The sequence below is a fragment of the Saccopteryx bilineata genome, chromosome 11, assembly GCF_036850765.1.
Source record: "Saccopteryx bilineata isolate mSacBil1 chromosome 11, mSacBil1_pri_phased_curated, whole genome shotgun sequence".
Classification (NCBI taxonomy): Eukaryota; Metazoa; Chordata; class Mammalia; order Chiroptera; family Emballonuridae; genus Saccopteryx; species Saccopteryx bilineata.
This window is the reverse complement of record NC_089500.1, coordinates 51,142,190-51,169,982: the sequence shown is the minus strand read 5'-3', so window position 1 is coordinate 51,169,982 and position 27,793 is coordinate 51,142,190. Positions and strand designations below refer to the sequence as shown.

At 39.9% G+C, this 27,793-nt stretch overlaps 1 protein-coding gene and 1 long non-coding RNA gene across 3 annotated transcripts in view; one reads left to right on the top strand and one right to left on the bottom strand.

Moving 5' to 3' along the window:
- MYOM1 (myomesin 1) overlaps positions 1-27,793 on the top strand; it is a 164,033-nt gene that overhangs the window by 76,870 nt on the left and 59,370 nt on the right. Inside the window, exons 14-20 of one of the 2 annotated variants that reach the window (XM_066246490.1) lie at positions 4,185-4,309; positions 11,744-11,927; positions 12,778-12,952; positions 15,503-15,624; positions 16,819-17,106; positions 18,954-19,150; positions 24,681-24,807. In XM_066246490.1, the coding sequence (XP_066102587.1) occupies positions 4,185-4,309; positions 11,744-11,927; positions 12,778-12,952; positions 15,503-15,624; positions 16,819-17,106; positions 18,954-19,150; positions 24,681-24,807 (1,218 nt within the window). The remainder of the gene's footprint in view (positions 1-4,184; positions 4,310-11,743; positions 11,928-12,777; positions 12,953-15,502; positions 15,625-16,818; positions 17,107-18,953; positions 19,151-24,680; positions 24,808-27,793) is intronic. The other variant, XM_066246491.1, reaches the window with a different exon arrangement.
- LOC136315161 (uncharacterized) overlaps positions 1-27,793 on the bottom strand; it is a 62,143-nt gene that overhangs the window by 9,494 nt on the left and 24,856 nt on the right. The gene's annotated exons all lie outside the window — the stretch shown is intronic.

Genomic DNA, 27,793 nt, shown 5'->3' with positions numbered 1-27,793 from the left:
ATCTCTGGTTTGTTTTTATTGATTGATATTTTTTATCCTCATTATGGATTATATTTTTTTGCTTCTTTGCATACTTTTTTTGTGATAGAGACAAAGAGAGAGACAGAAAGAGAAACAGATAGGGAAAGACAGACAGAAGGGGAGAGAGATGAGAACAATCAATTCTTCATTGTGGCTCCTTAGTTGTTCATTGATTGCTTTCTCATATGTGCCTTGACCAGGGGGCTACAGCAGAGCAAGTGATACCTTGCTCAAGCCAGTGACTTTGGGCTCAAGCCAGCAATCCCACACTCAAGCTGGTGAGCCTGTGCTCAAACCGAATGAGCCCACACTCAAGTTGGTGACCTCGAGGTTTTGAACCTGTATCCTCTGTGTTCCAGTCTGATGCTCTATCCACTACACCACCACTTGGTCAGGCTTTGCATAGTTATTTTTTATGAGGTTCTCTCTCTGTGCAGCGTTTTCCTCCAGTATTCATCCCTGTGATTCTATCTGTAGATACCTTGTGGAATTTCAGCTTCTTCTCGTCCACTCAGGGATACTGTCAAGCTCTATCTGGCCTCCTCTTCCTGAACTGCTGCCTTGAAACTTTCTCCATACAGTGAACTAGGACAATGGCAGTGCTCACCTACTATAATTTGTTTCCCATCTATTGGGAATCATTGTTCTATGCTGACTAATATCCAATGTCTGTAAACAGTCATTTCATGTATTTTGGTCAGTATTTTAGTTGTTTCACATGAAAGCATCACTTTGATGTGAAGAACCATAGAGGGTCTAAAATTTTACCCTATTTACAAACTAATATGTTTCCTATTAGTTTTATAGATGCTTTCAAAATACATAGACTCCTGGTTAAGAGACAAAGGTTCCTCCTAGCACTGCATACAGCATGAGCTTCATGTTCTCATTGGTTTCCCTTGCCTCTCTCCACCAATTCCCACAAGGTTATGTGGAGCAGCATAGGTAGATGCTGCACACACAGTAGATTTGTGTCACAGCTGAGAAAGCTTGCACTTAGGAAACCCAAATCTTATATGAGGGCTTCTACCAAACCTACTTAAATTTTCCGTGGAGAAAGAGATCCTCTTTTACTATTCTGGTCAGAAAACAAGCTGACTCTTTGCCCTACAGTATATTATGTCTGCATTCCAAAATTGTTTGCTATTCAAACATCCTTGACAAGATTCTATAAAAAAAGCTTATAAAAGATGTGCAGAGAAACCATTGAGAATTGTCTCCCAACACAAGTTCTGTTACTCTATCTTGGCTAGAAGCAGACATAGAGAATTACATTTTAAATTGCACTTGAGAAACCACAAAAGAACCTGAATAAATAAAGTAATTCTGAAAAAGAAGAACAAAGTTGGAGGTATCATGCTACCTGATATCAAAGTATACTACAAGGCCATAGTAATCAAAACAGCATGGTACTGTCAAAAAAACCAGACAATGAAACAGAATAGAGAGCTCACAAATAAACCCATGCCTATATGATCAATTAATCCATGATGAAGGAGACAAAGATATACAATGGAGTAAAGACAAACTCTTCAATAAACGGTGTTGAGAAAACTTGACAGGCACATGGAAAAAAAAATAGAACTAGTCCATCTTCTTCCATTATATACAGGAATAACTTCAAAATGGATTAAAGACTTAAACATAAATTTGAAACCAAAAAAAGTTCCTAGAAGAAATAGACAGTAAAATCTTGGACATTTCTCATAGCATAAGGGGTTAATAGTATGTTAGGGGTTAACTACTATGCACTCTCATAGCTTAGAAAAATAAGTTATAAATAAGGAATTTAATTTTTGCTTCATGTCTTTCCAAGTGTAAGGGGTTGAAGGGTTCAGTAATCATAATTCTTAACAAGAATAAATAGCCTGTCTCATGGACAATATACTCTTTGCTTTATGTCCTTCCAAGGAACATAGAGAGTTGTTTTGCAGGTAGGTCCCCAAGGACTCAAGACACTAGTGCTTTGGAGACAAAGTTAAAGATCACCTATAAGGCCACTGCTTGTGTCGAGCCAGCGTCCTGGGGAACATTCCTACACACAAGATCCCAACCACCTGCGCTCTGCTTCACGACTGACTGCATGCTCAATAATAAATTACCAAACTCTCCCAAAATATATCAACTAGCCAGTCAGCGGAAACTGTTAAAGCAGTTTTTCAGACCTGAGTCCTCTGCCTTCTCCAGTTGCTGGCAATCCGAATTAAGGACACTCTTATATCTGCTTAGTCTCTATCTCTTGTAAATTGGCTAAAAGGACGATGGGCAACATGACCCCTGGCATGATTTGGTAACAATAGTAATATTTTTTTTCTGATATATCATCTCAAGCAAAGGAAATAGAAGAAGAAATAATAAATGGCACTACATCAAACTAAAAAGTTTTGCACAGCAAAAAAACCATCAATAAAACAAAGAAGACAGCCTACTAAATAGAAGATATTCACCAATAATATACATCTGCTAAAGGATTAATATCAAAATTTATAAATAATTCATACAACTTAACACTGAAAAAACAAGCAATCTGATTTAAAAATGGACAGAGGACCTTAATAGACATTTCTCCAAAGAGGACATAGAGATGACAATAGACATGTGAAAAGATGCTCAAGATCATTAATCATCAGGGAAATGCAAATTAAAACCTTTGTGAGATATCCCCTTATACCTGTCAGGGAGCATCATCAATAAACCAATAAACAAATGGTGGCGAGAATGTACAGAAAAAGGAACCCTGGTGCACTACTGGTGGGATTATAAATTGGTGCAGCTACTATGGGAAACAATATGGAGGGTTCCTCCCAAAATTAAAAATAGAACTACCATATGATCCAGCAATTCTATTTCTGGATATTTATTTAAAGGAATCTAAAACACTAACTTGAGTAGATATGTGCTCCCTGGCCAGTGATGCAATGAACAGAGCGTTGTCCTGGAGCGCCGAGGTCACTGGTTCAATACCAGGATTGTCAGCTTAATCCAGGGCCGTAGGCTTGAACCCAGGGTCATTGGTTGCATCTTGAGGGAACTGGCTCACTGGTTAGAGCCCTGGTCAGGCCTTGACCCCAAGGGTTCCTGGTCAATACTGAGGGTGCCAGCTTGACCCTCAAGGTCTCCAGTTCAAGAGCTGGTCAGGGCACATATGAGAAGCAATCAATGGCACAATTAATTGGAATAATGAGTTGATGCCCTCCTTTTTCCTCCCTCCCCCTCCCCCTTCTTCTCTCTCAAAATTAAAAAACTTTTTAAAAAGAAGAAGAAAAGATATATGCACCCCTATGTTCATTACAGCATTATTTACAATAGCCAAGAAATGGAAACAACCTTCACAGCCATCTACAGATGATCGGATAAAGAAGAAGTGGTACATGTATATACTATTACTCAGCCATAGAAAAGAGTAAAATCTTACCATGTGCAACAACATGGATAGACCTAGAGGGAATTATGCTAAGTGAAAATAAATTAGACAGAGAAAGACTTATATATTTCACTTCTATGTAGAATCTAAAAAATTAATAAGCAAACAAAACAGAAACAAACTTAGAGATACAAAGAAGAAACTATGGTTGCCAGACAGGAGGAGGGTTGGGGCGCTGGGTGAGAAGGGTAAGGTACAAAGTGGCAGTTACAAAAGAGTCGTGAAGATGGACATATTCCATAATACAGGGTGGGTCAAAAGTAGTTCTACAGTTGCTCAGTGGAAAATAATAATACAAGGATAATCTCTGTGTTTTTTGTACTCACACCTGCAAACCTACCTTTGCCCCGTCCTGTATTTTAATAACTTTGTATTGTGTCAGGTGGGGACTGGACTTATTGGGGCATCACCTTGTAAGTTATATAAAGGTCCATCCATTATGCTGCACACCTGAAACTAAGATAATATTGTATGTCAACTGTAATTTTAAAAATTTAAATCAATCAATCAATTGCATTTGAAACCTTTGATTTCACTCCTTTTTGTAAAGATATAAAAGATAACATATCATTGCAACTGTTTTTCAGGACTAATAAAGAAATTAAAATTGTCAAGCAAAGAAAGTAAAATTGTGGCTTTGAATGAATGAATGACTGTATTAGAAAGAATTTTAGAGACTCTCTGAGTAGCCTGCGTTTTCCAGAGTGTGTGCTCCTCACTTTTCCTTATTGTTTTTCAGAGGGCGTTATTCCTGGACCTCCCACAGAGCTCTCTGTCACTGAGGCCACCCAGAGTTACGTGGTGCTAAGCTGGAAGCCCCCTAGTCAGCGAGGCCATGAGGGCATTGTGTACTTTGTGGAAAAGGTAGGACTCTGGAATCAACATTATTACCTCATGCTACTTTGTGAACATTTCTTTTTAAAAGCAGAGATTACATTTTCATTGTGTCCTCAACTCTTTAAAACCTTATGAGTTTTGAACTATCTCCACAGAAAAATGTATGCCACACAAAACTTTGCTGGAAAGTTCAGGTGATTTACGGACTCTTTAGGCTCATCTATAAACTTCTGAGAGTTCCACAGACCCCAAATCATTCTTTGAAGAGAGATGTTCCTGAAACTATAGATATCCTGTATGACAATGTTTTTTTGTGTGTGATTTTTTTGTTTGTTTTTTTGTCTTTTTCTGAAGCTGGAAACAGGGAGGCAGTCAGACAGACTCCCGCATGCGCCCGACCGGGATCCACCCGGTACGCCCACCAGGGGGCGATGCTCTGCCCATCCGGGGCGTCACTCTGTCGCGACCAGAGCCACTCTAGCGCCTGGGGCAGAGGCCAAGGAGCCATCCCCATCGCCCGGGCCATCTTTGCTCCAATGGAGCCTCACTGCAGGAGGGGAAGAGAGAGACAGAGAGGAAGGAGGGGGGGAGGGGGGGAGAAGCAGATGGGCGCCTCTCCTGTGTGCCCTGGCCGGGAATTGAACCCGGGACTTCCGCACGCCAGGCTGACGCTCTACCACTGAGCCAACCGGCCAGGGCCAATGTTTGTTTTTTTTTTTGAGACTTTCTCTCTCTCCTTTGCTGTAGTAATGGCTTTTCATCTCTCCACCACTTATCCTTCCACAGTAGGGCATGCACATCAGTAAGGGTAGCTGGGTGAGAGAAGTAGCAGTTAAAATACTTTTGAACGGCTGAGAGAGTTGAAGACAGAGTCCTCACATGCTGCCGCGTGCTTGGCTAGCACTACTCTACGTGCAGGTTGAAGGTCAGGGTCAGGGATCATACACAACATAAGATGTTGGCTGGTTCTTTCTCTCAACTACCTTATAAGTATACTGTAATTACAATATATTATGTTAGAGTGGGCAGCATACCGTGAAGGCCTACAATGAGTGGAATCATGAGAGTTGTGTGTGAATCTATCATATACCCATACATGAGGGGAGTTCTCATAAGTACTTATGCCGAGAAAGTGCAGAAAAGCCAATACCTGGACAGGGTATTATTTGGGGAACTGCCCCAGCTGCAAGTGCACAAGGGAACCTGCCAGGCAAGGCGCAGGGCCTCGGAGTGGAAGAAGTGGTTGACTGACAGGACAATTGCTACTAGAAAAAAGTGTTTGAAGAGAATTTGCCTGCAATGAGGTTTAACCCTTATACACTGTTGGTGGGAATGTAAATTGGTCCAACCACCATAGAAAACAATATGAAGTCTCCTCAAAAAGTTACAAATATATCTACTGTGTATCTAGCAATTCCACTTGTCTATACCCAAAGGAAATGAAAACAGGATTTAGAGGCAGTCCCCAGGCAAATAAATCAGACAGTGGCTACATTGAAAGATAAATCCCAGAGATAAGGGCACTGGCTTTACAAGTAACACTGGTGGTGACTTAATGTCTTCAAAAAATACATGGCATGGGGTGAGGGGAGGAAGGAGATGATGAAAACAAAACAAAGCAAAACAGGATTTTAGTGAGATATCTGCACTGTTTATCACAGCATTATTCACAATAGCCAAGATATGGAAACAACTCAGAAAAGGTGGGGTAGAAGTACACAGTAGACTATTATTCAGCCATGAGAAAAGAGGATATTCTCCCATTTGCAACAATGTGGATGGACCCTGAGCACATTATAGGAGATAGCTCAGACAGAGAAAGACAAGTATTGTATGATATCACTTGTGTGTAGACTCTAGAAAAAGCAAGCTGTTAAAAATGGAGAGTAATATGGTGGTTACTAAGTGATCGGAAGGGGGGATAAGAGTGATAGTGTTTAAGGGTACAAACTTGTAACAAGTAATAAGTAAGCCAAAGAGGTCTAATGTACAGTAGAATGAACATAAACAATGATATTGTACTATAGCTATGTAATGTGATCAATATTGCTACACTGGCAACCATATTATGATATACAAATGTATTAAAGTAATATGCTGTACATCTTAAACTTACACAATGTTAAAAGTCAAATTTACTCAGTAGAAATAAATAAGTCAATAAATAGAATTTATTAATTAAAAATAAGATGCAAAATCTATTTGTTAGAAAAGTTTGATTGGAATATAATTGAAAAAAATGAAACAAAAATAAGTTTATTTTATCTTATTATATATAAGAATATTTATATATTTTTGGTAGCTCTACACCATTTTTTCTTTAATTAAATAAAAAGAGGGGAGACAGAGACAGACTTCCACATGTGCCCCAACCGGGATCCACCTGGCAAGCCCACTAGGAGGCAATGCTCTGCCCATGGGGTGGGGGGCGTTGCTCTGTTACTCAGCAACCTAGCTCTTCTTAGCCCCTCAGAAGGAGGTCATAGAGCCATCCTCTGTGCCCAGGGCCAGATCGCTCCAATCAAGCCATGGCTGCAGGAGGGGAAGAGAGAGAGAAGCCAGAGAGGCTGGAGTGGAGAAACAATAGTATGAAACAGAAAGGAACATTTTTTAGTACAGCAGGTCCTCAAATAAGTTTCTCCTGTGTGCCCTGACCTGGAATCGGATCCGTGACATCCACATGCTGGGCTGATGCTCTACCGTTAAGCCAACCAGCCAGGTCCCATTTTTTAGAGCAATCAATGAAACAAGCGTTTTGCACTTTTTTTTGTATATTTTATTTATTTTTTACAATATAGTAGTTTTTAACTATAGTCACTATGCTGTACATTACCTGACTTATTTTATAGCTGAAAAGTTGTGTCTTTTTACCCCCTTCACCTGTTTTGCTTAACCCTCCACCCACCCCTACCTAGCCTCTGTCAACCACCAATCTATCTGTTCTCTGTATCATTGAGTTCCGTGTTGTTGGGTGGGGGAGAGTGTGGGTTTTTGTTCGTTTGTTTTTAATTCTACATGTAAGTAAGATCATACAGTATTTGTTTTTGAGAGAAAACATTGTAAAATTGTGTAATAACCTGAAGAGATATTATTTACTTTACAATTTACTTTCATAGCAAAACAGAAAAGGTCTTTTTTTTTTTTTTTGCAAAATATTACGAGCTCAATCATAGAAAAGATCTCTCTTTTTTTGCAAAAATATTGTGGAGCTCAATTAATTTTCTTAAAAGCCTCTCTCTTTTATCTTTAATGCTATTCTAATCATTCAATTTCAGAAATCCAATTAGGTCACCCTTCTTGACAATTATTATAAGATAATATAGGTATTTAAGTATATAAAAATTAGATTAAAACATAAAGTGATATGCAACTTCCTGGCCTTTTAATTATTTTAAATCAGTGGCTCTTGAGAAATTATACTGGAGCTTAAAATGCTAGGGTCTGTGGTTTCCCTTTATTAATTACTAATCTTTAATAAGCACACTTAGCTCGTCTTTGAGGAGAATGCCTCACTTCTTTCTTATCTCTAAAATGTTGGTAATAATAAATGAATCATCTCTTCAATATGCAATATGTGTATCTTCCAAGACAGTCTTATTTTACCAAAACAATATTAAGATTTTATATTTTATTACCTTTTAATTTTCTAGGTATTAACTTCAAATAAAATATAACTTGAGTATTATTCTCAATTAAAATTTTTTTATTTTTTTTTAACAGAGTGCAAGAATAAAATGATAAATATTCACTTTCTCTTGTGTTTAATACACACACTCACTGAATCTTTTTGAAGTGCTCTACAGGAAGAGAGTTCTAAATAAGCACTGTGACAGTAATTACTAACTTTCCAGTATTAATGACATAGTAACAAGCTAGTACTGAGGCATATTCTTCAGATGAGTCAACTTTGACTTCTGTTGAAACATTTACTCTGGTCACATAAATTAATTTCTCCATGAAACTCTGTAACTTCCCTAAACCTAAACACATGTGAGTCTGTGATTAAAATTTTAAGTATTCTTCTATTAGCACAGCTATTTGTATGGAACAGAAAGGGGGACATTTTTTTAGTACAGCAGGTCCTCAAATAAGTTTTGCTCAGTGTCATTTCATTATAACATTAATGCGGCAGGGGGTGATTGATTTCTGGCCTTGGGCCACCGTGTCTGCGGAGTTCGCACGTTCTCCTCACGTCTGTGTAGGTTTTCTCTGGGTCCTCCAGTTCCCTCCCGTGTCCCAGAGACTCGTGTGAGAGGAATTGGTGTGTGAGTGGCCCTGGGACAGAATGGTGTCCCATCCAGGCTGGGTTCCTGCCTTGTGTCTTGAGCCACAAGGACAGGCTCTAGTCCCCCACAGTCCTGAACTGGAATCAGCAGGATGGAAAATCATCATTCTTAAGTGAATGTATAGCTCATTTTTATTTCACTGTTTAATATTAGATGTGTTTTGGGTGTGTCTTTAGAAATTTGGTAATGTTTTTGTGGCCAGAAGTATGCCGTAGAAACGTAACTACTGTTAAATCAATTGGATAAAAATGATTTCATTATATATCCTTCCACTTCAAGTTGCATTTTCCAAGAACCTATCACCAATGTTAAGTAAGTAAGTGTCCCAGTAGAGCCTGAGCTCTGTGTCGTCGATCAGGCATCCCCGATTTTACTTCCCCGTACAGTGGGACACTCCTGCTTAACAGCAGGGCTGGCAGCCTCTTCTAGACTACCCTTGAGTCGGCTGTGAGGATTCTACCTATCATCAGTGCCGGCACCAACGGCCGCCGGAGGAAAGACATGAGACCGACACACAGTTAGTTGCAAGAATCACACAGGCGGTTTATTACTCACAAATCCTTTTGGCGAGCCTGTGTACAACTTAACGGGGCCCCATGGGCATGCTCCTCTTGGCTGTTCTTGGTCAGAGCTGCATGGAGACAGTCCACATTCAATGTTGGAGTCTAGGTGACTACTTTAGCAGGGAGGCCTCTTGGCTTTAGTACCTTTTCTGGCCTATGCCTTCTAACAGGTGTCAATCTACAGGATTATCACCTCAAACCACCTTTTTTGGGGGGGAGTTCCTCACAGGGAACCCTTTTTATGTTAATCTACTGAAATGTCACATCAAGCCACTTTTAAGGTGTTCCTAGGGAAGCTTCTTGTTCATATTAACCTACAGAGTTATGACCTCAAGCCACTTCTAATCTATATATAACTTCACACACACACTAACTGGGCCCTGCTCAAAAGGCAGAGTCTGCCTATCATATCTGTACACACTAGATCAGGGGCAGTCAACCTTTTTATACCTGCCACCCACTTTTGTATCTCTGTTAGTAGTAAAATTTTCTAACTGCCCACCGGTTCCACAGTAACAGTGATTTATAAAGTAGGGCAGTAACTTTACTTTATAAAATTTATAAAGCAGAGTTACAGCAAGTTAAAGCATATAATAATAATTACTTACCAAGTACTTCATGTCGGATTTTCGCTAAGTTTGGCAGAATTAGTCTTTATAAAACAACTTACTATAGTTAAATCTATCTTTTTATTTATACTTTGGTTGCTCCGCTACTGCCCACCATGAAAGCTGGAACACTCACTAGTGGGTGGTAGGGACCAGGTTGACTACCACTGGTTTAGAGGATTGAAGAATTACAGTGTCAAATAAAGTTCTTAGCATAGCGAAAGGCAGCTATTACTTTTATTTTGAAAGTATAAGTGACTGATAATTGCTTATGTGTTCCCCAGGGAAGAATATGTCATAATGAATGAAAGCTATAAACTAAAGGGTGAAAAGTCTGGGAGAATGTTATCCTCAGTGGGCAATAGATTGAGTGTTTAGCAGGGATTTATCTTCTCCTCCCTTCCCCACACAAATGACATTATCAAGAAAGGCACAGCCCTGGCTGGTTTGCTCAGTGGATAGAGCACCAACCCCTGTATGGACATCCCAGGTTCCATTCCTGGTCAGGGCACACATGAGAAGCAACCATCTGCTTCTCTCCCCCTCCCTCTCCCCCTTCTCTCTGTCTTCCTCTCCCTCAGCCAGTGGCTCAGTAGAGCATCAGCCCAGGCACTGAGGATAGCTCATTTGGTCTGAGGGCATCAGCCTCAGGTGCTGAGGATATCTCAGTTGATTCAGCATCAGCCCAAGATGAGGGTTGCCGGGTGGATCCCTCGTTGGGGCACATGTGGGAGTCTATCTCTATCTCCTCTTCTCTCACTTAGAAAGAAAGAAGGAAAGAACAAAAGAAAGAAGGAAGGAAGGAAGGAAGGAAGGAAGGAAGGAAGGAAGGAAGGAAGGAAGGAAGGAAGGAAGGAAGGAAGGAAGGAAGGAAAAGCAAGTTAGAGTTTACCTTGTCAGATTTGCTTATTTTACAGATGATAAAACTGAGACCAGGAGCCCTCCTATGACTTCCTCAAGGTCAAGTGGCTCATTGTTAAAGCTAGGAGCAAAATCAGTGCCTCTGGGTTCTTTTCACCACATCATATTGTCTCTCATTTCAAGTCAATGAAGATTATGCTGAGTGATGTACCAGTAAATTTATTGTCCCCAAAACACATCATCCCTGACAGCTTGGCAGTGTATCACAAGGTTTGAATTTCTGGAAAAGTCTACTAAAAAGTTCTGTAGCAAAATTGCTTCTATATACAATCTTGGGCAGAGTTGAAAATTAGAAGGAGAAGAGAAAAGGATTATTGAAGACTGGTGATAATTTTCTCACTATATTCTCTAGCAAAGCTCAAATATATACCATATCTTTCATTCAAGGATATCAAAGTCACTCTAGATCATTTTAATTCCAAGAACAGAATCTTTTAAAATTAATTATTTCCATTATTTATTCTAAAGTACGGGCAAGAAAAAAAATATCTTTACCTTTCTACTAACTTCATTTATTCATTTAGAATTCAGAAAAATTTATTCATTTAGGGGAAAAAAAATTGTTGATTATCCACTAGGTGCCATATACAATTCTAGGTTTCGGGGTATAATAGTAAACAAAACAAATGTTTTGAATTTACTTAATTGGAATTTACTTTGCAATGAAGGAGATGACAAATAATTTAATTTCAAATACTGTATGATAAGTGTTTTGAAGAGAAATAAGCCAGGGTAAGGAATAGAGAGTGATGGGGAAGGAGCAAAGAACTCTTTTAAGTCGGTGATAAGAGAGGCTGTGATCAAGGCCTTTCCGGAGAGGTAATATTTGAGCATAGGCCTGAATGATGTTATGAGTCATTAAATAACAGTCAATTAAAGTAATTAAAGTTTGCAACAGTGTAATAAAATTTTAAGTATCTAACATATCATATTAAATGTAATTACCAACCCTAAGAATTAGAAAAGTATCTGGTCCCAAATTAATCTCTAAATAAATTAAGAACCTTTGTAAATAGATCAATAATCCTATTGATCCCATGGATTCTTGCCCTGTTTTTGATGGGTTTCACTGTCCCGCTGCAGTGTGACACAGAAACAGAAAACTGGCAGAGGGTGAACACGGAGCTCCCCGTGAAGTCTCCCCGTTTCGCTCTGTTCGACTTGAGTGAGGGGAAGTCCTACCGTTTCCGTGTCCGCTGCTCTAATTCAGCCGGAGTTGGTGAGCCCTCAGAGGCCACGGAAATGACTGTGGTCCAGGACAAACTGGGTAAGTAGAGAATTTGGTTGAAAAGCTATAAACTTTTTCTACTTTGATTCAAGAGAAAATTCCAAAGCAGGAGTCTTATTAGAACATATATATTCAGAAGTAAAAGTGGTGATACCCTTTTTTATATTATGATTTTTTTTTTTTTTTCTGAAGCTGGAAACGGGGAGAGACAGTCAGAATGACTCCCGCATGCGCCCGACCGGGATCCACCCGGCACGCCCACCAGGGGGCGACGCTCTGCCCACCAGGGGGCGATGCTCTGCCCCTCCAGGGCATCGCTCTGCCGTGACCAGAGCCACTCTAGCGCCTGGGGCAGAGGCCAAGGAGCCATCCCCAGCGCCCAGGCCATCTTTGCTCCAATGGAGCCTTGGCTGCGAGAGGGGAAGAGAGAGACAGAGAGGAAGAAGGGGGGGAGGGGTGGAGAAGCAAATGGGCGCTTCTCCTATGTGCCCTGGCCGGGAATCGAACCCGGGTCCCCCACACGCCAGGCCGACGCTCTACCGCTGAGCCAACCAGCCAGGGCGTATATTATAAATTTAATTGATGACTTGACTTGACTGAAACATTTTTAAAATTTTATTATGAATTAGCAAGTTATAAAAGTTAACTTTTCAAGAGTTTTAACAGTATTGCTAGTGTATTTTTTTCTGGGGTAGGTTGGTGTGTTCCTGGGTATTTAGTTATTATTCTCCATACCTAATATATTTATTAGTTTTAACAAATATATTATAAAGCAACCATATGTTTGATAAGATTGCTCATATAAAATGTATGTGTATGTGTTTGTGCACACGTGTTAAGAATGAATTTTCTAAAACCAGCCTGAGCTGAACATCATTTCTCTTCACAGATATCCCCAAGGCCCCAGGCAACATCATCCCAAGCAGAAACACAGACTCGTCGGTGGTCGTTACGTGGGAGGAATCCAAAGATGCTAAAGAGCTGGTTGGTTACTACATAGAGTCTAGTGTTGTTGGCTCTGGCAAGTGGGAGCCCTGCAACAACAACCCGGTGAAGGGCTCACGGTAACCACACTCTGTGTCTGTGTGTGTGTGTGGGGGGGGGGTGAGGGGATGTCTGACTCTAGAGCCACAGAGGCTGCAAAAAGGAAACATAGCCATGACCCTACACAGCAATGCAAGCATCCAATAGAGGGAGATGTTATTTTTTTTTTTTAATTGTACTTTAGGCCCTGGCCGGTTGGCTTGGCAGTAGAGTGTCGGCCTGACATGTGTAAGTCCCGGGTTCAATTCCTGGTCAGGGCACACAGGAGAAGTGCCCATCTGCTTCTCCACCCTTCCCCCTCTCCTTCCTCTCTGTCTCTCTCTTCCACTCTCGCAGCCAAGGCTCCCTGGGAGCAAAGTTGCACCGAGCACTGAGGATGGCTCCATGGCCTCCACCTCAGGTGCTAGAATGGCTCCAGCCACAACGGAGCAATGCCCCAGATGGGCAAAGCATCGCCCCCTGGTAGGCATGCTGGGTGGATCCCTGTCAGGTACATGCGGGAGTCTGTCTGACTGCTTCCCTGCTTCTAACTTTGGAAAAATACCAAAAAAATAATAATACATTTAAAAAATTGTACTTTAAATATCCACATGAATTTAAAATTGGACATGTCTACTGCAATACAGTAAGTAGGCTCTGGGGTAGAGTATTGAACAAGACATCTTCCTGAATTGATTGAAAAAAGGCTTACTCGTTATATTAGTTATCTTAAACACTTAGAAATACTTAATGTCAGTTCATTATATAGTTCTTTTCTGGTTGTTTTCCTTTATGCTATTTGTCTTTTTTACCCCTCTGTTCGGTCTTTAATACCCAATGTGACACTAGATTCCAAGGATCAAATAGGCTCTAGCTAATGTAAATTACCCAGGCATTTTAAATGAACAGGAAAAAAAGTATCGCTGTTTTACAAATTCTGAATATCAATGTGGTTACACTCAATGCTAAGGAGGTGTGAATAACACCAAACCAAGGACATTCAGAATATTCTGCCACCTCTTTGTTTCCAACGTGAGGAAGGTTGTTTCTTCTCGCTTCCAAATATTTTATCAGCCAGCCTTGCAAGTTGATGATGAATTCTGGCCTGCACCCAGAATCTGGGCCTACATTGATTTAGGACCAATCTGAGAAGAGATTCCACCCTCACAATTGTCAAACAGGCTTGTTAAGCAGCTCCTTCTTTGACCACTTCTAAGTCCAAGGACCCACATAGGATGAGCTGGTTCTTTTATAAAACATGAAAGAATATAGACAGTCCAACTAATGGGAAAGCATTGTGTTTTACAAGAGATTCATTTATCCTGTTTGCTTACTTCACTTTTATTCTGAGTTCCCAGAAATTTCCTGGGACCATTTAGAAAAATTCATGGAGGGTAAGCAAAGTAAGCCTTTTCACAAACAGATGGGAGCTTCTCAAGGACAGGCACCATATTTTATTCATCATTGTATCCACAATACCTAGCTTAGTGTCTGAAACACTCAAGTGCTCAATAAATATTCACTGAACTAAGCTGACCTAAGGGTTGGCCTAAATTTAGGATTGGTCTAAATTATGGCTGTCTTTATTAAATATTTCAACATGCTAATAGTAATAGAGTCATTAGTAGATTTGTTACTCCCTGTGGTTACAGCCCTTAGAATGGATTAAAATGTTGCAGTAATCCATGAAACAGCTTTTTGTAATCATAGTGGCTGTTAAAGAGTGAGGCTGTTTTGTATGAAACTGCCCATGAACTCACCCCTTGTGATTGTATCTATATGTGAATGGTAATTCTGGAGTCAACTTTTCACATTTCAAATTCAAACGTAATTTCTCAAGTAATTGTACTTTCCCTGGCATGCAGGAAGGCAGTGACTAAGCTTCTGTGACGAGGAGCAGCCTATGCCTATGGCTATACGTGTATACCTGAAATAGCCATTAATAATATTATTAATACCACCTAATATTTGTTAAATGCTTCCTATATGCAGGCCCAGTAATAGGTATTTTAAATACCTTATGGACAATATTGAGAGCTACTGGGTATTGAAGGTTTGCTAAGTTTGCTACCAAGTAAACATCTTGGGCTCAAGCCCAGAAATTATTATGCAGGCATAATTATCCCCATTTTACTGATGAGTACAAAGATTCTCAGAAAGGTTAGCAGGCGTCCCCAAACTACAGCCCGCAGGCCGCATGCGGCCCCTGAGGCCATTTATCCAGCCCCCCACCGCACTTCCGGAAGGCGCACCTCTTTCATTGGTGGTCAGTGAGAGGAGCACTGTATGTGGCGGCCCTCCAACGGCCTGAGGGACAGTGAACTGGCCCCCTGTGTAAAAAGTTTGAGGACCCCTGGAAGGTCTTTATTCAGGGGAAAAACCAGAATCCACACTGTCTGACAGAGTGAGTTTAGAAAATTGCCATTGCTGCCTTCTTGTCTAAAGCACTGTGTCCCTGCATCTCTCTACATCTTTTTCTTCTTTTTAAAAAATGACTCATTTTCATTGAGCATAATCATTCAGTTACGCTAACAATCATCTTCTCTCATTTTCCTCCTATGAAAGTTTTAAAAAACTTTCTTTCCTTTCAGATTTACATGCCATGGATTGGCAACGGGTCAAAGTTATATTTTCCGGGTCAGAGCAGTTAATGCAGCTGGACTTAGTGAATATTCCCAGGATTCAGAAGCCATCGAAGTAAAAGCTGCTATTGGTAAGTTCCTTATGTATAAATTTTTCAGGAAAAAAAAAAAAGAATTTTTCTAAGCTATCAAGGAAAATACCATCCTTTCTAGAAATTGTTTAAAGATTCTAAGAATTGCTTGATGATTCCATCCTCAAGTGATTATTTTCTCTGACTCCCGGTGACATCTAACCTTCCATAGCTGTCATTTTGCAGATCTTCATCACTTATCCAGATTCTGTGCATCTGTAGCTTTTCCATCTTCACAAGTCCAAGTTTCCTCAGATACTTCCCATTGTGTGAAACTCCTTTCTAACTCCGTGCTCGTCATGGGGATGTGAAGGGCCATTCAGTTCCATGAAGTGGTATATCACCCGTAGCACAGATCATCTGCAACAAAGCCTGGCTTGCTGTCACTAACAGCACATTAATGTGCCTTTTCTAAACGCCTCTAAAATCCCTGCAAAGACCCCTGTGATTGCTTAATCATGTTTCATCTGTGCTTGCAAAGTAACCAACAGAATAAAACCAGTAATAAAGTAATTATATGTATGTACATGATGTACCTCACAATCTTATATAACATGGGAAGGGAGCCACCCAGGAAGTTCAGAGAAATCAAAATGAAATCTTTCATATTTAAAGAGACTTAAACACATTTAAAGAGATGATTAAATATCAATTGTCTCCAGCGTTCCATATTACTTTTTAACATTCCTTATAAAATGGACAATAGTGAACATGTTGCTTTGAGATTGGGAGGTACAGACCATTTCAGTAATGTGCATAATTCTGTTATAAAATCCAGGATCTTTAATGTTATGTTTCTTGTGTACTTTATGGTCTTTTTTCCTCCATTCTGTTGAATAATAAATAGGACTTAGATCTTTCAAGAAATGTCTGAGATTTGCTTTTTCTTGTATATATTTGGGTTCTGCAAATCCAGAATAATTCCTGTTCTATCTGTAGTTTTTGTTCTCATTTTTTCTTTTTCCAGAATATGGAGAAGTTGAAATATTTCCTTGGTGTAAATTACATATAACATATGCTCTCCATATTTCTTGCAAAGCCAAGTGATTTCTGTTAAACCAAGATTGTATTTGTTCTGTCTGTTGTTTTCATTCTGTCTGTGGTCCTAATGTTTTTCTCTTTATTCTATTAAATAAGGGCAATTTATACCGTGTCTGGGCTTAAAGTGTTTCTGTTGTTATCTGGCGATTGTAGGGGGAGGAGTGTCTCCAGATGTGTGGCCTGAACTGAATGATGCACCTGGTGGACTAACAGACTCCAGGGGAGGCATGCATGAAACCTCCCAGCCCACCTTTAAGAAAGATGCTTTACTTGGTAGCAAACTTAGCAAACCTCCAATACCCAGTAGCTCTCAAAACCTGGGTCAAACAGAAGTAAGTAAAGTAAGTGAAAGAGTTCAGGAAGAACTTATCCCATCACCACAGAAAGCAGATCCTAAAGGGAAAAGTAAGTCTGACGCTCTGAAAAAGAAGAAGGATATAGGTGAGAGTTCAAAGAGTAAAACTGTTCCATCTGTCTCCATCAGCATCTTCACCTCTCATTGTCTAGAGTAGATCACATTCCTCCATCTGTGTTCACTTCCATCTCTGTTTATTCATCATTTTATGTTTCCAGCTGTTTATTTGCAATACTTGCGTAATCTTATATAGGTTTGGCTTATATACAAAATTAATTGTGTTTAATGATAATAGCATATTTAAAGTAATTGGGTTATAAAGTCCTTTTAGGTTTCTGAGGAAGATATACCTTTGGACTCATTTTGCTAAGGGAGCTAGAGATGATCATCATAGCTTATGTGAGGTTCTTTCAATATTCATAGTTAATACATGTACAGGGGAAATACTTCATAAAGAAGTGACATTTTATCAAGATCATAGTTATTAACTTCTGTTGTTCATCCTCAGGTTTTCAATTTACCTTTCACATTTAATTCAAATAAATAAAAGTAACATTATCCTTTGAGTCACCATAAAATGTTTAACACGGTATTATAGTCACAGATAGCTATATTCTCTGACATATGATCCATGTTCCCAGTACTGCTTTATTTAAGACTATTTAGCAGTAAGGTAAGAATTTTCTAATTAAGATATTTGGTACTTGTGACTTATTTACTCTAGAGGACAATGTTTTTTATTAAATAAAAATGAAATAATAAGCATACAATGACAAATTAAAGAATGCCTCTTATCTATTCCCTATTTCTATCCCACCTCTAGCTTCTGTTTGGAGGCCATGGGAGATTGTGCCTTTTTTTTGGGGGGGGGGTTTGGATTTTTCTGAAGTTGGAAATGGGGAGGCAGTCAGACAGACTCCCGCATGCGCCTGACTGGGATCCACCCGGCATGCCCACCGGGGGGCGATGCTCTGCCCATCTGGGGCTTTGCTCTGTTGCGACCAGAGCCATTCTAGCGCCTGAGGCAGAGGCCATGGAGCCATCCTCAGCGCCGGGGCCAACTTTGCTCCAATGGAGCCTCGGCTGCAGGAGGGGAAGAGAGAGACAAAGAGGAAGGAGAGGAGGGGGGTGGGGAAGCAGATGGGCGCCTCTCCTGTGTGCCCTGGCTGGGAATCGAACCCGGGACTCCTGCACGCCAGGCCAACGCTCTGCCACTGAGCCAACTGGCCAGGGCCTAGATTTTGTCTATTTTTTAAAAAATTTTAAAGCTGGCATTTAGCTTCAGAGAAATACCTGGAAATTCTCAATAAGTGAATTGAGGCAGAAATTAATTTACATATTCCATTTCCTCAAGGATCAAATAAAAACAAAATAGAATAAAGAAACAAAAAGGTCTATGTTGGAGAAAATATTCCTTTTTAAAGGGGAACACAATCATTTCACAGGATATCATATCATTTTTCTTTTAGTATTTCTAAACTTATTCCTCTCTGGGGTTAGGGGGCAGGTTCTTTTTATCTTTAGAATAATAATTGCAGTGTTCTTTTTGCTGTGTGTCAATTTTTTTCTCTTTTTATTTTTATTATTTTATTTAAAATATTTTACTTATTGATTTTTAAGAGAGAGTAGAGAGAGAAGGGCAGGGGGGTAGAGCAAGAAGCATCAATTCATAGTTGTTGCTTCTCATATGTGCTTTGACCAGGCAAGGGATACCTCAGCGTTCCAGGCTGATTTTTATCCATTGCATCACCTCAGGTCAGGCCAATTTTTTTCTCATACACCAAATCAGATGCCAAGTTACTGATCAGTGTCACGTTTTAGTTTTATACCACAAGATCTCGTGCCCTAATACATGGCACCAGTGAAACAGATCGAATGTACATAGAAGCACAGGTGCCCTTCTGTCTACTTACAAGTATTTGTATTGCAACAGCGGCACCATCTCCACCCTCTGATATCACTTGTCTTGAAAGTTGTCGTGACTCAATGGTTCTTGGATGGAAGCAACCAGATAAGAGTGGAGGGGCTGAAATTACTGGCTATTATGTGAACTATCGTGAGGTGATTGACGGGGTACCCGGGAGATGGAGAGAAGCCAACATCAAAGCTGTCAGTGAGGAAGCATATAAGGTAAGTGTGTGACCGTCTATAGTGTGGAGCGGAGTGTCGTATTTATGATGACATATTCATATGCACACTCATGCTCAAGTCCAGCACCTTGTAAATAGTTCATGTCGATTTCCCAGTGTCCACTGCCTGCAATGGCGTGAGTTTTGTAAACGATACATGAAAATAAATAGAAGTAGTTTGGCTGACCAGGCAGGATGTATATTTTCTGATTCATACACATAAACATAATTTCTTAGAATGTTTACTATGAAAAGTATACTCACTGTGAAAACTGATGTTACTTACAAAACAACCTGTAACAAATAAGCCACTAGCTTCAAGAGTCTCAGAATCCAAATGACTCTAGATTTCTAACTTTCAATGTCCAAATCACAAAGAATAAAGGGAGATGAGCCTCGTGGCCAGGCTCACCTTGCCACCTGTGAAGTGTCTTTTGTTATAGTAGCTCTGATGGTCACAAAGGGGGCTTCACATGGGCCCACCCACAAGTTTCCCTTACACATATGGGGCTCCACTTCTTGGCTCACCTCAGAGCACAGCCCCTAAAGGGTCTCACAGGCGCCACTGCTCCGTAACACAACCCTATGCCACGAAGTCAAGAGCAGGGGAATGTTGCTTTCCACAACTCTAAGCCAGACTTTTTTAGCATTTAAATTTTATGAGCTATCACACGTGTACTGAGAATACATAAAACAAAATTGTATTTTTAAGATCTTCCATGTGGGTGCATATAGCTATGACTTCATTACTGTATGGTATTCCATTATTTGACCATCTCACAATAGACTTTTTTATTCAATTACTAATTGATGTTTTTGCACTTTTAGTTATATCAAATATTGGAGCTATGAACATTTTTGTACAGGCATACCTCAGTTTATTGTTCCACTTCATTGCACTTCACAGATATTGTGTGTTTTTACACATTGAAGGCAAGACGCTTCACCAGCAAAATGACTTACTTTATTGTGATACTTGCTTTATTGAGGTGGTCTGGAACTGAACTCCCAATATCTCTGCGCTGTGCTTGTCCATGTCTGTCGGCACATACGTGCACTAGTTTCACTAGGTTATTACCTAAAAGTAGAATTGCTGAACTAGAGACTCTTCTTTATCTTCAGCTTCACTAGGTAATTCTCTGATGTTTTTCTAGAATATGAGAATTACTATTGTTTCACATCCTTTCAATACTTAGTATATTTTCACATGTTCAGTTTGACGCTCTGGGTGTTAAATGAGTCTGGACATCATTTTCTTGGTATATAGTATATTTTGAAATCTTCTTTGATAATATGCCTGTTCAAGGTTTTGGCCCAATTTTCTAGTGGGTTTTGTTATACACTTGTGAAGTTCTTTTTATATTTTGAGTATAAATTCTTGTTAGTTATGTAAGTTGTGTATATTTTCTCTCACTTAATGACTAGTCTTTCCCTCTCCTTATGGTGAACTATACTAATTTGTCAAATTTTTTGTAGTCAGATTCACCAACATTTTCTTCATCATGAATGATTTCTGTGTCTCTTTTTTTAATAAAAAAGAAATACCTTCTGGCCCTGGCCACTTGGCTCAGTGGGTACAGCATTGGCCCAGAATGCCAGTTCTCCAGGTTCAATCCCTGATCAGGGCACACATGAGAAGCAACCATCTGCTTCTCTCCTCCTCCCTCTCCTCCTTCTTTTTCTCTTCCCCTCTCACAGCCAGTGGCTCGATTAGTTTGAGCATCAATCAGCCTCAGGCGCTGAGGATAGCTCGGTTAGTTCAAGCGTAAACCCCAGACAGGGTTGCCAGGTGGATCCCATTTGGGGCCCATGCAGAAGTTTGTCTCTTTATATACCCTCATCTCACTAAAAAGAAAAAGAAATGCCCTCTGGTTCAGAGATCCTGAAATGTATGGTCCTAGTTGTGTGACTTGGGGCCAATCACTTAACTTCAAGGTGTCATCTTCCTCCCCTGTGAGATGATCTTGTATGTTTTTACAGCTTGACAATAATAATAATAATATCATCAGTATTTTAAAAAAAGAAGAAGAAGGAGAAAAGGAAGAAAGAAAGTAATGCCTTCTCTTTCCCAGGGTCATAGACATGTTGTACTAACTTATATTCTGAAAGATTTACAGTTTGCTATTTAAGTCATTAATTCACCTATAAATGTTTCATATGATGTGAAATAAGAGTCAAAATTCATTTTCCCTCCAATGAATACCCACTTGTCTCAGCATCATCTATTGAAAAGTCTGTCCTGCCTGACCAGGTGGTGGCACAGTGGGTAGAGCATTAACCTGGGACAGTGAGGACCCAGATTCTAAACCCCAAGGTTGCTGGCTTGGGTGTGAGCTCATAGGCATGACCCCATGGTCCAAGGTTTGAGCCTAAGATCTCTGGCTTGAGCAAGGGGTCATTGGCCTCACCGGAAGCCCTCCCCCAACCCCCATCAAGGCACATATGAGAAGCAATTAATGAACAACTAAAGTGACACAACTACGAGTCGAAGCCTCCCATCTCTTTCTCTTCCTGACTGTCATTGTCTGTCTCTGTCTCTGCCTCTCTCTCTATCCCTAGAAAAAAAAAGGTGTCCTTTCTCAGTATTCTGCTAGGCTATCCCTACTCTATATCATTTCCTTATAAGTCTGTTTCTCTGTTTTGTTCCACTATATTCTGCTGTCTGTTCTGTTCCACTGGTCTATTTGTCTACCACTGGCCCGGGATTACATTTATTTAATCATTGTAGTTTTATTATATATTTGATAACTGGTAGATCAAATTCTACCAGCTTATTTTTCCTCATTGAGGGCTATTCTTAGACCTTTTACACTTTGATATAAAATGTAGAATTCAGTTACCAAGTTCTACCAAAAAAAAAAAAAAAGACACACAAAATAAAACACAACAATAAACAAAATTAAAAATGGAAACATTAGAATTCTGAGAATTACCCTGAATCTATAAATAAATTGAGTAATAATGACATCTTTAAAATATTGAATTTTCTAAGTCTTCTTTAAAGTCTCAATAAAGTTTTGTAATTCTCTACAAAAGCCTTCTTCATTATTTGTTATTTATTTATAGATACTACATCTTTTCAGTGTTTTTTTTTTAATTTTTCCATTGATTGAGAGAGAACGATAAGGGGGCAAAGGGAAAGAGAGAGAGAGCAAGAGAGAGAAAAGCATCAACACGTTCACTTAGTTGTTCTATTTAGTGCTGCACTCGTTAGTTGCTTTTCATACGTGCTCTGACCGGGGAATGAACCCGTGACCATGTTGTACCAGAACAATACTCGATCCATTGAGCCACCTGGCCAGGACTTCCATGTTATTTTAAATAGTATATTTTACATCATTTTGTTGTTACTGAAATAAAGAAGTATAACTCATTTTTATATATTGTTTTTATATATCATTGTACCAACTTTTCAGTTTACCTGTGACTCTCCCAGTTTCAAAACAAAATGTCCTATGTTGTTTTTTTTTTTAAAGTCCTATATTTTGGGGAAACTTCCAGGAAAACTGGAATGGTTGGTTACAGTAATAGGGCCCCAAAGCAACCCTGGCACCTAAATAAAGTACTTTTAGATCCAAGTTTTCTACATCATGGTTTTCCCATAATTAAAAAGAATTTTTCTTCTTAAAGGGAATGTGTGTGTATGTGTGTATTTAATCAAAAAAGGTGTTTATATCATTGTTACTACAACACTTAGCCTTTATATTCTACTTATATCCTAAATAACTGACAAGACAAGCACCCTGTAGATGAATTTATAACCTCATGATCAAATCTGTAGGCTGGATTATGGATCTATGTTTGTCTTGGCTTAAACTATACAATAGGTATCCTTTGTTAACTCAGCTGTTTCCATCAGTACCTTCATTTATTAAGCTTTTTTAATGATTAAAACATTGTTTATAATCCATGGATTCTTTTTCTCACACTAATATATTTCATCATTTCTATCTTGCAAATGTGTCACATTCATTATTTTATTACATATATCTACTCTCACAACAATCCAATTTCTATTGAAGGATCTAGAAAATATTAGGTCACTCAGTGAAGAGCAGAAACATTACAAGAATCGGAAGTTTTTGATTCCTAGCCTAGAATTCATTTAATTTTCATCTGTACGTGCACTAGTTTTCTATTGCTGTAGAGCAAATTACCATAACTTTGTGGCTTAAAAATAACCCGTGTTTGTTATATCACAGTTTTCACAAGTTAGGAGTTTGGACACAGCTCGTCCGGGTCCTCTGCTCAGGGTCTCACAAGGCTGCAGTCTAGGCGTCAGCTGGGCTGCATTCCCCTCTGGAGCCTGAGGTCCGAGCCTTGTGTTTATTCAAGCCACTGGGAGAATTGAGGTCCTTGCCGCTGTGGGTCTGAGGCTGCCCTTCTCCAAATGTGAGGGGCCAAGTAGTTCTCCAAATGGCATTTGTTTCTTCAAGGCCAATTGAGACAGTGTTTCTCTTTAGAAAGGTTACAAACCCCATTTTAAGAGTTCCTATCGGATTAAGTCAGTCCTTTGGAAAAACTCACTATTTCTCCCGATTTCTCCTTTATTCTTACACTGCTATCACTCACAGCACAGGCCCACCTAACAACAGCAGGGTCTCCTGCTGTTTAACTCCATTCTGACACAAGCTACCCGGAGGTAGACTCAGATCCTACAGGTTAAGGGTTTGTCCCACAGGACTGTTCCTGTTCCCACCTGAGAGCCAGTGCTAAGTCCAGGTTGTCACCTGAGCTTCTGACCTGACCGACTAGCACAGCCTCCTCCTTGGGTTCCATTAATTTGCTAGAGTGACTCACAGAATGCAGAGAAACATTCTATTTACCAGATTATCTGTTGATTATAATAGGATATGACTTAGGAGAAGCCAGATGGAAGAGAGGCTTAGGGCCGGGCATGAGAGGGGCAATGAGTCTTCATGCCCTCTCCAGAGTGCCATTTTCCCAGCACCAACCTACAAGCTCTCTGAAACTTCTTCTTGGGGGGATTTTTATGGAGACCTCATCACATAGGCATGAGAGAAAAGATCACTGGCCAACTCAATCTCTAGCCTCTCTTCCCTCCCTAGTGATCCCAGTGGTGAGGCTGAAAATTCCAACCCTCTAATCACATGATTGTTTTCTCTAGCAACCATCCCAAATAATAAAACTACCTAGGGGCTAGTGACAAAGACCAAATATATATTTCTTCATATAATATCATAGGCCCACCAAGAATAATCTAGCTCCCTTTTGACTAACTCAATTAACTGCTTAGGGACCTTAATTACATCTGAAATATCCTTCCTCTTCCGCCATATGATGTAATAACATAACCTCAGGACTGATATTCCAACACCCTTGCCATATTCTTTTGCTAGAAGTAGGTCAAATGTCTCACCCCACTTCAAGGAGAGGAGGTTATAAACAGGTCTGACTCAGTGAGGGTCATTCTAGGCTTTGTCCAACACTGGAGGTAAATAAATAAAATGTTGCAGTTAGAAAAAACAAACCTGAAATATTCACTCTCTGTGCTGTTGTCCGTGTTGCAGATTAGCAACTTGAAGGAAAATACAGTGTATCAGTTCCAAGTGGCAGCAATGAACATCGCTGGGCTGGGAGCACCCTCGAAAGTAAGCGAATGCTTCAAATGTGAAGAGTGGACCATTGCTGTTCCAGGTAAACCGTCAAAACCGCGTCTCAGCAATGAGACTCTTCCAGTGGAACCTACAACTTGGAGCTAAATTTAAGTGCTATATAGACTAGTTCAAAGGGAAATGAGTTCTCTGGATCCCTCATGTTTATGTAGAATATTTTTACAACACTACTAAATAATAGGTGCTAATATAAAACTGAATATGTGTTTATGCTTGTAGTCCAAATAAATTCTAGAGCACCCATAGCTAGCCTCTGCGTGGAGTAGGATTGACAGAAACACACAACTTGAGTGCCATATGATCATTTAAAAGAAACTCCAGGCCCTGGCTAGGTAGCTCAGTTGGTTAAAGCATAGTCCCAAAACACCAAGTTTGTGAGTTCGATCCCCAGTCAAGGGGAACATATGGAAGCAAACAATGAATGCTAAACTTAGATCCACAAATGAATGCTTTCTCCCTTCCTCTCTCTCTCTCTAAAATAAAACAAGGAAAAAGGAATTCCCATATTTGCTTGTGCTTCTTAAAGGCCATTAAAAGGAATCCAATACATATAATACAGCAAAATTCTTCAAAAACTTCTTTCTGTACTGTCTAGTTCTCATGCATTCTCCCACTGCCCAGGAGCTTCTTGGTTATCAAGCAAAGTCTTTCCAAAATCCTGCGCTGTGGCTTCTCTTCCTCCCTGGGTCCTCAGTTCTTCGTTCTATTGTATAAGTGACCTTAACATGCCTGTCTGGCACCTAGGTCCTGGCTCTTTCCACTTACTCTTCTAGACCTTTCTCTCTCTCACTCCACCTTTCCCCAACTCTGTGTCACAGTCAAGATCCTGGAGCCAGACTGCAAATGAGTATTGCCTCTGGAGATTGCCATAAGGGGTGGTTGGCTGAGCTGGGAAGAAAATGGGGAGAGAGCAAACACATTTATTTATGTTTTTAACTCTCATATAGCTGCAACACCAAACACATTTAAAAATTGAATACAAATTTACTAAGCCTGGAAAATTGAATCGCAACATGAATGTATGTGATGGATGATTTTCTTTTGCTCTATTTGGTACTAAATTCAGAGACCCAAATACTTTAGTGCCACAGGATGACTAAATCTTCCCACCTGGGTTTCATATTCAATATGTGTAACAACTGTTACGGCACCCACACCAATCACATTAGAACAGCAGGCCACCCTGTGCATGCTGGGTAGACCCAGCCTTGCCCCGAGTGCCACCCACTTCCTCTATTTGAAACCTTAGTGCCCTTGGAGAACCATTATTTTGCCTTTAATTGGCAAGTGTCCGTCTGCATCACTTCCTTATTAAGTGTGAATAAAACAATTACAAAGTAAACTTAAAAGCAGTTCAAGTGCTTACTTTTTAAAAAAATATCTAACTGCTAGAAAAAAAAATTTTTTAAACAGGGACAGAGAGAGAGAGTCAGAGAGAGGGATAGATAGGGACAGACAGACAGGAAGGGAGAGAGATTTGGAAGCATCAATCATCAGTTTTTCATTGCGAGACCTTAGTTGTTCATTGATTGCTTTCTCATATGTGCCTTGACCGCGGGCCTTCAGCAGACAGAGTAACCCCTTGCTTGAGCCAGCGACCTTGGGTCCAGGCTGGTGAGCTTTTTGCTCAAACCAGATGAGCCCGCGCTCAAGCTGGCAACCTCGGGGTCTCAAACCTGGGTCCTCTGCATCCCAGTCCGACGCTCTATCCACTGCACCACCGCCTGGTCAGGCTGATAGTGCTCACTTAAACTTCAGTAAATTCAAGAGGCAAATACACTGCCTTTCTTTGCACCTCCTTGAATCCAGTTGATATTTCTTAAGTTCTTTCTGTCGCCTACCCAGAAGTAGATCTGTTTTTATATTCTTTCAATTCCTAAATAAAGCTAAAATGTGAGTGACTAGAGAATAAGAAATTCTGAGCAGCCCCGTGGAAAGATACAGCTTGCAAAAGAGGTTGTAAGATGAGCCCTCCTAATTCAGAGGAGAAATAAATGGGACAGTCTTCTACCCCATGGCCTCTCATTTCTTAGATCCACTCTTGACTTACTGAGCAGTGTTGGGCAAGCCATAACTAAAGAAAACTGTTACAGAAGAGAGCATAAAGAATGTTTTGTCATCCCTTTGTTTTACAGATGAAGAAACTAAATTTGGGTTAAATGATATCCAGAAGGTCACACAAATAGTAAGTGGCAGTTAGGATTGGAAAATGGTCTCTTATTCCTAGATGAGAGGGTCTAGGAAGCAACAGAACAGAGCTACTTCTCCATAAAGTAGGGGAGGTGTTACCTGTTTGTATGCTTCACTGGGTTCTAAGGATGACACAAAAGAATGATCATAGAAGCCCTTTGCAAAACAGAATATGCTACATCCAGTGCATGGTATTGGTGTTATTATTTCAACCTATTTCCACACAAGATGTCATCAGAAGACAAGATTACACATATTTGTGACTCTTAAGTCAAGGTAAAAGGTCCAAAAATATTGACCTACCAATTGCAAAATGCCTAAGCATAGCATGATAGAGTGTGTGCTTATAGTTGATTTTCAAGACACTGTGAATCAGTTCGGGTAAATTTGATTGGTTAGTTAGAAATCAGTTATTATTTTAAAAAGAAAGGAAGAAAATAAATAAATATATCACCATTATAGCAGCTGGTGGTCGTGCAAAGATAAATCACTTAGTGGTATGGACTCTCCCAAGAGTGCAAAGAACATAAGTGTGGGGAGAACATTCTGGCTTTCTTTCTGAATAGGTTTGATCAAGTTACTTGGCTTCACTGATCTTTCTGTTAATTGTCTTCAGAATGAATGAGCCCTAGCCCAATAGCTCAATTGGTTAAGAGCATTGTCCTGATACACCAAGGTTGCAGGTTTAATCCCTATTCAGGGTACATAAGAATCAACCAATAAATGCATAAATAAATGGAACAATAGATCTCTCTCTCTCTCTCTCTCTCTCTCTCTCACACACACACACACACACACACACACACGCACACTCTTAG